The 8371-nt window shown below is 35.6% G+C and overlaps 1 protein-coding gene across 3 annotated transcripts in view; it reads left to right on the plus strand.

The window, feature by feature from the left end:
* The window catches only part of HAUS1 (HAUS augmin-like complex, subunit 1), a 15572-nt gene extending 7898 nt beyond the window's left edge, over positions 1 to 7674 (plus strand). Inside the window, exons 3-9 of one of the 3 annotated variants that reach the window (XM_008572811.1) lie at positions 1478 to 1613; positions 2978 to 3112; positions 3987 to 4110; positions 4510 to 4575; positions 5618 to 5689; positions 6033 to 6080; positions 7404 to 7674. In XM_008572811.1, coding sequence (XP_008571033.1) covers positions 1478 to 1613; positions 2978 to 3112; positions 3987 to 4110; positions 4510 to 4575; positions 5618 to 5689; positions 6033 to 6080; positions 7404 to 7454 — 632 coding nt within the window. In that variant the 3' untranslated portion in view covers positions 7455 to 7674. The remainder of the gene's footprint in view (positions 1 to 1477; positions 1614 to 2977; positions 3113 to 3986; positions 4111 to 4509; positions 4576 to 5617; positions 5690 to 6032; positions 6081 to 7403) is intronic. The other 2 variants (XM_008572812.1, XM_008572813.1) reach the window with 2 other exon arrangements.
* The last annotated feature ends 697 nt before the right edge of the window (positions 7675 to 8371 follow it).

An 8371-nucleotide genomic window follows, 5' to 3' on the forward strand; every position in this document is an offset into this window, starting at 1 on the left:
GCAGGTACAAGCAGATCACATGGCGAGAGGAAGCAAGAGAGAGAGAGAGAGAGAGAGAGAGAAAAGGTGCCAGGGTCTTTTTAAACAACCAGCTCTCGTGGGAACTAACAGAGAGAACTTACTCATTACATCCCTAGGGAAAACATTAATCCATTCATGAGAGATCCACCCCCATGACTCAATCAGTTTCCAACACTGCCACATTGGGGATCAAATTTCCACATGAGGTTTTGAGGGGACAACACATCCAAACTCCATGAGAAGGTAACATAGGTATATATCTGTGTGACCTTGGATTTGACAATGGTTTCTTAGATACGATACCAAAGACAAAAGAAAAAATAGATAAATTGGACATCATCAAAATTAAAAACTTTTGTTCTCAAAGGACACCATCAAGAAAATGAAAAGATAACCCCCAGAATGGGAGAAAATATTTGAAAATCATATATCTGATATTGGACTTGTATCTATAATATGTAAAGAACTCTTATGACTTAATGATAAGTTAAATAACACGATTAAAAAATGGTCAAGATATTTGAATAGACATTTCTCCCAAGAAGATACACAATGGCGAAAAAGCACAGAATCATTAGCCATCAAAGAAATGCAAATCAAAACCACAATGCCACTTCACATCCACTGGGTTGGCTATCATCAAAAAGACACATAATAACAGCTTTTGGAGAAGATGCGCAGAATTTGGAACCCTCATAACTCCTGGTGGGAATGTAAAATCGCACAGTCACTTTGGAAAACAGTCTGGCAGTCCCTAAAACAGTTAAATGTAAAGTTGCCATATGACCTGTAATTCCATTACTAGGCATATTCCTAAGAGAAATGAAAATATAAGTTCATATCAAAACCTAACATGAATGTTTATAGCAGCATTACTCATAATCAAAATAAAGCACTGCGGAAGTAGAGATGGATAGGATAGAACTGCCTTCAGTCAAATAATAATAATAATCAAAATGTGGAAACATCCCAAATGTTCATCAACAGAAGAATGGATAGGTAAAATGTATTATAACCTTACAGTGGGATGGTATTTAGCCGTAAAAAAGAATGAAGCACTGGTACATGTTATGGTGTGGATGAACCTTGAAACCATTATGCTAAGTGAGACAAGCCAGTCACAAAGGACTATATATTGTGGATACCATTTATATGAAATGTCCAGAATAGTCAAATGAATAGAAACAGAAAGTGGTTGCTAGGGCTTCATGGGTTGGGAGATTGAAAAGTCATGACTAAAGGATGTGGGGTTTCTTTTTAGGGGTGATAAAAATGTTAAAAAATGGATTGTCTGACGGTTATACAATTTTTAATATACTAAAAGACATTGAATTATATACTTTAGTTGGGTGGATTATATAGAACGTGAGTTATATCTCAATAAGGCTATTAACATTGAAAAAAAAATACATACAAAGAAAGCATCTTAGTCACCATGGAACTCTTATCTTTTCAGCCAAGCATCTTCAAGACCTTCTTATGGAAAGTGTGAATTTTTCCCCTGCCAATCTGTCTACCACTGGTTCCAGGTATCTGAATGCTTTGGTTGACAGTGCAGTGGCCCTTGAAACAAAGGATACTTCACTAGCTAGGTAATTCTTGTGACAGTTTAAATTTCTGCAGTCATACATGCTATAAAGATCTTGACCTAAACACTTTTTGGTTCTCAGGGTAACTCTGTATAGAAAATTAACAATAAATGAAAAAGCACTGAAATTAGTTAACTCCTTATCTATGCTAGTGAGTATAATTCAGATAAATTTGGTATTGGTTAATTTTTAGTGTTTTCTTCTTCAAGGATTAGGTTTGTAAAGGGTGCTTCTATGTATATTGGAAAGGGACTAGGTCACTTACATTGTTTCCTGTACACAGTAAGAAAAACAGTAGGCTAGATGATCTGATTGAAGGGCTGGCCAGTTAGCTCAGATGGTTAGAGTGTGGGCTGATAACACCAACGTCCAGGGTTCAATCCCTCTACTAGCCAGCTACTAAATAAATAAATGATCTAGTCAAGTGTAGTATATTTTGGTCATGTCCCTACCCTGTTGAGTTTTTTGGGGTTTTATTAGTGGCTGGCCAGTACAGGGATCCGAACCCTGGACCTAGGTGTTATCAGCATGCCATACTGGGTTAGCTAACCAGCTAGATCCCTACCGTATTTTACAAAGTAGGTTAAGGACTTTCATTCTTTGTAACAGGCATTTCACCTATATAATGACATGATTCTTCCAGTAACTCAAAGAGGAATCTGAGGATCAGGAGGGGTGGTTTTAAAACTTCTCCAAGCAAGTAAATGGCAGAGCTGTGATTCAAACCCAGTCTGACTCCAGAGTCCACATGACTATCACTGTAGGACTTAGCTAGAACTATCACTACAACTTATCATAATCAAGGAACTGCACAGCTGTTCTTCTTAATTGCTAATATAAAGGAAATTTATACATATGTTCAAATATATATAGTGTTTAGGTATAAGAATGTGTGGGCTATATGGCAGCAGAAATCTAGACTTGAATTGGTTCAGCAGACACCAAATACCAGTTGTATGCTAGATATAAGCACTGGGGAAGCAGAGATAAATAGGATTGAACTGCCTTCACAGACAATCTCTGCTCATGGTCAAATAAGAGATATGGACATGTATAACTATAACAGTGTGACAGCTGCAACAGTACAAGAATGTACAGGCTGTAACTGAATGTACAGTTGTAACAGAGAAAGGGCTAGTAAATTCCAGGATGGGGGTAAATTTCATCTGAGTTTTGAAAGACAAATGGAGCTTTTCTAGCTGAAGAAGGGCATTCCAGGCAATGGGAACAGCATGTAAAAAATGTATAAACGTATGAAACAGAATGGTTATATAAGAATCCACAGAGATAAAATCATTTATAGGAATGAAGAATAATTATAGTTATTGTCCTTAATGTCCATTTATGTGACCAGATTCTTCTTTTAGTTTTATCCCTGCAGTGAATGATTTGACCTCTGATCTTTTTCGTACCAAATCCAAAAATGAAGAAATCAAACTTGAATTGGGGAAACTTGAAAAAAATCTAACTGCAACTTTAGTATTAGAAAAATGTCTACGAGAGTAAGTAATTAAGTTGAAAGTGGTGACAATTTTTATTATAAATGCAGTAACAGGACATTGTCATATTTTGTTTTGGCAATAGGTATGCTTTTTAAAAACACGTTAGAAAATGGGATCCATAAAATATTTTTTTAAGTAGAAAATTACTTCAGTGGAGGGGGGGGCAGTGGTTGGGTATAGACTTTATTCTTTACTTCAAACAATTTCTTACCTTTTTAAAATATAAATAATGTGTGTTTTATAATTTTCAAAATATATGTGTTTTTTTTGTTTTTTTTTTAACTTATAGCCTACTATAAAACTTAAAGTGATGTTGTATTTTGTTGCACTTTCTTACTAAAGCTCTGGTATCCCTCTTTTGACATTATGGGCCTTCTTTAGGTCCTTGTTTCCCCAAAGATTAGGGCCTGTAGATCAGGAGTATGTATATGACAAGTAATTTAGTGTTATATAAATTTATTCAACAAATATTAAATGTGTGCGTGCAAGGCACTGTGTCATTTAGTAGAGACACATTTATGCAAGGCACTGTCACATTTAGTAGAATGGCCTTTGAGACCTCCTATTTTAAATTGGCTTTAGAATATATTAAGTCACTTTTTTGAGTGGCAGATTTCCTTTCTCTACGAATAATTGGCATAGGTTAATCTTACAATTCTCTTGAGAGAAATTCCAGATGGCAACATGGAAGGGAAGTTGACCTGGAAGAATGCATGGTAGTCTGGGATATAAAATTTATGGTAGAGAATCTAGCAAGTAGGTTATTTGCTCCTGGCTAAGCCAGACTTGAATCCAAAAATAGTAGAGTTTCTTCTTTATAATAATTTCACTGAGGAGGAGAAGAAGAAATTGTTTTTAATTTTATTTTTTAAAGGGATCTCAAGAAGGCAGAGCTGCATCTGTCCACAGAAAGGGTCAAAGTTGACAGTCGTCTTCAGAACATGGACTTCCTAAAGGCAAAGTCAGAGGAGTTCAGATTTGGAATCAAAGCAGCAGAGGTTTGTATGAGGGACTGAATATAATTAGCTCTCTTCAGACTTCTTTTTGACCTTTATCCTCACAAGTAGGTAGTATTATTGTTCCCTTTTTACAGATGAGGGAACTACAGAGAAGATATGTAGCTTGCCTAAGGTTACATGACTGCTTAGCAGCAGATCCAGATTTATACTTAGGCATTCAGGCTCCGAAGCTCAGGCCCTTAAGCATTGTGCCCATCTTGTCACAGATATGTGAGTGTGGAAAGAATTCATGTGTAACATGAAAGTGCAAAGATGCATGTGCAGTTTTTCATCTATGATTTGTAGCTCCTCTTTACTGTGTTATATGTTGAAAATGTTTTGTGATGGTCACTTTCAAAAGATAATTTTTTAACTGAAACTGCTTTCTTGTAATTGCAGGAGCAACTTTCAGCTAGAGGCATGGATGCTTCTCTGTCTCATCAGTCACTAGTAGCACTATCAGAGGTGAGCTTATTTTAACCTAATTTAAATTTCTTTACAATATTAGTCCACAGTCTGCTTTTTCATTTGTTTTTTCTTATAGGGTTTTTATTCACTATTGACCTGATTTATTTTCCTTTACCTTTATTCTTTATGTTCACCTGTTTAGCTATATATATATATATATCTCCTCATGTTTGTTTGGTGTCCTTTATTACTAAAGACTAGAAACTCTTGCTGGAGCCAGTTATATATTATTAATTTATTTATTAAACAAAATTGTTGAGGGACTATGTACGAAGCATGTAGGTGCTCCTCTTTCTTCTCTTTCACAGTACAGTGAAAAAGCAGGTCCCAAAACTGTACTTTCCAAATTCAATTTTGGGTTTTTAGGTTGTATAAGGGCTTTATCTATTTTGGTGGGAAGAGGAAGTAATAGGGGGTTTTGTTTTATTTGATTATTCTCAAGTATTTTTGTACTTTGATTCTTGGAATCTAAAGTTGACAATTCATAAATATGTATTGAGACTCTAGTTGGTCCTTTACATTATGATTCCTTTTAATCACATTCTTTTGTGTTCCTAGACAGCATATTTCAATCCTATTCTTAATAAATGAGAATGTAATTTTTCCTATTTTTTTTTTTCCTTTTTGTCTTTTTTCGTGTCCGGCAACGGATCGCAACCCTCAGTGTCGCGCCCGTACCGGACCAGGACCGGCAACGGGATCGCAACCCTCGGTGCTGCGCCCGCACCTCGCTCAGCCAGTGAGCAGAACCGGTCTGTATGTGGGATCCGAACCCTCGGCGGGAGCGCCGCCGCACTCCCAAGCGGCGCAGTGCGCCACCGGGCCGGCCCCTAATTTTTCCTATTTTAAGCATCTTATAAGTATTGTTTCCATTGGAAGTGAGTTTGTCTATCCATTTATCTTTGAAGTTCTTTATTTGGTACATTATTTTAAATATCCTAATATTAATGCCATATTGTGCTTTAGTTTAGAAATGGCTAGTATTTAATTGCATTGTGAATATCTCTATTACTCTGTGACTGTGTTTTTTCACCCACAGGAACTGGCTGAGCTCAAACAACAAACTATACCTTTGAAGAAAAAATTGGAGTCCTATTTAGATTTAATGCCGGTAATTATTATTGTGAATTTGTTTTTTAAAAAGTCATTTCCTCCAACCTCCACAGGGGCACTAAATGATCATGAAAATAGTGGCTCCATGTTTAAGAATTTATAGTCGGTGCTTAATTTCAGTATTGCGCAAAGGTACTTCAAAAAGTTTTTGTTTTCAAAAATAAAATCAAAAGATAGTACAAATCTTTACATGAACTTTTTGAAGACCCCTCATATGTATGTTGGATATTCCCTTTATAGGTTTTTTTGCCTATTGGAAAGGATTGTGGCATTTTTTTCTCCTTCAGTCTGAATTGAGACAATATATCATTTTCTTATTTTTGTTTTTCTTTTTTTTAAAGAATCCATCTCTTGCTCAAATGAAAATTGAAGAAGCAAAGCAAGAATTAGTAAGTAGTTCCCATTTTTTTCTTCAGATTTTTAAAAAAGAAATAAAATAAATGCTGACATAGCTAAGCCCTCTTTATTCTTCTTTTCTTTCTCCTCAGAGGTAAACCATAGTCCTAGAGTTGATGTGTACGATTCTCATGCATTTTTTAGTACTTTGTTGGTGTGTGTGTGTATATATGTATATTTTCCATAAAATATACATAGTCAGGGCTGGCCGGTTGTGCAGTTGGTTGGAGTGTAGCCTTATAACCCCATGGTCACAGGTTCAATTCCCCATATGGGCCAGCCACCGAAAAAAAAAATACATAGTGGTGTTTTATGTCTTTTAAAATTTTGCATAGATTTTGCTAGTAGAAAAGAGGGGTTGCGAGATATAGAATATTCTAGGCAAAAAGAATTAGCGAAGGCATACAAGCTGAAAAATGGAGGACTTTTCCAAGCTGTGGCAAATGATGGAGGTCCAGCAGCATAGAAGTAGGCAGTGTGAGATAGGGTTGAAAAAGGTCAGTGGGCTTATGGTGTAAAGGATCTTAAATATAAAGAGGTAAAGAGTGATCTTCAAGAAAGAAATATATATATGTGTGTGTGTGTATATATACATATAAATATAAAAAGATGGTTGAACCTGGAGGCTGTAGGAGACCACTAAAAGTTGCTGTGTGTTTCCTTGTTTTTTTAAGCTCAAGAGAGTTGTGATCAAAGCTATGCTTTTTGGTCAGGCCATAGCTTTAGGAAGATTATTCTGTAACCAGTGTAAAGGGCACATTGGAGAAGAAAGAAAATTGCAGAAACCAGTTGGTCTGTTTAGGCCAGATGAGAAGTAATGAGGACAGTGGCAATGAGTATGGAAAAAAAAGTGATGTGAGAGACATTGTTGAAGTACATTGCTTTAGGAGTAAAGGTCAGAAGAATCTAGTCAAGTATCATTACACTGATTCATCTTTCTAAAGGTTTCCTACCACTCCAGATACTTACTAGAATCAATTAGGAGTCTGAAAACATTTGCGGGGATTGTGGGGGTAGAGAGAGGAGATGCAAAAGCAAGGGAATGTTTAAAAGCATACTTAATATTCATTATAGTATTTTTTTTTCAATTTTGGGGTTTTCTTGGTTTTGGTTTTTTTGGGGGGCAGCTGACCATTCTGGGAATCTGAACTCTTCACCTTGGTGTTATAACACCACATTGTAACCAACTGAGCTAACCAGCCAGCCCTAAAATTTCTGTTTTAATGTTTTTCTTTTTTTGCTTCCCTTATTTTAAATAACATTAGAAGGTAGAGTACTTTATTTATGGTATTTATCGTGTTTCTTTCTTCCTTTAGGATACCATTGAAGCTGAACTTACAAAGAAAGTAGACATGATGGAACTGTGACCAAAGCCAAATAAACATGTTTTTCCTAACAAAGTAAACTGAATAGAACTTTAAAGAATTTTCTTCCTCTTGGCATTCCTTAATAACATAATTTCTGTTTTTCTTAGATGATATAATAATGTCATTATTGATAAATAATGGTTTCTGGTTGTTATTGCATTTTTGTGACCAAATACATAGTTTTTGTATTAAAAAAAATTCCTCTTGTTGGTTTTCTGTATGGCTGGTGGTTAAGAATTCTTAAATAGCTCTACTGTATTAGTTGAACATTATGACAGTTGTCATGCATGTGCTTATTGGGTCAGCTAAAGTGAAAAGGAAAGTTTCTGCAACTCCAGTTATGTTTTCCCACACTCTTCCTTCTCCAGGGCTTTGCTGCTGTTCTTTCTGATCAGCTCACCTGCCTACCTCCAAATGTTAATATATGCAGGAATTTAGTTTATGAAAAAGCTGACCTTTTAAATCAACAGTAGAAAGATCGATAATTCAACCCATGGTGCTAGATCCATACTTTACATCTTATGTCAAGATAATTCCAAGGGATCAAAGACTTAAATCTAAAAAACTTAAAACTAGGAGCTGGCCAGTTAGCTCAGTTGGTTAGACCATGGCGCTGACAACACCAAAGTCCAAGGTTTGATTCCTGTACCAATTACTTGCCAAAAAAAAATTTTTTTTTTAAGTAAAGGTACTAAAAGAAATCAGAGGTAAGTTTTAATGCTCTGATATTTAAGAAATCCTAGAGTCAGCAACATATGAACAAAGCTCAGCGTGCATAAATGAAATGATTAAAATATTTGAATATTTTGAAATATGAAAAATTCCTGCATGGCAAAATCTGTCATAAGTAAAATCAAAGGACACTACAAATGTAGTACAGAGAGGAAGCAAGAGAGATTTTAATGTGCACCTTTTTC

Source organism: Galeopterus variegatus, unplaced genomic scaffold (assembly GCF_000696425.1).
Source record: "Galeopterus variegatus unplaced genomic scaffold, G_variegatus-3.0.2 Scaffold839, whole genome shotgun sequence".
NCBI classification, from domain to species: Eukaryota; Metazoa; Chordata; class Mammalia; order Dermoptera; family Cynocephalidae; genus Galeopterus; species Galeopterus variegatus.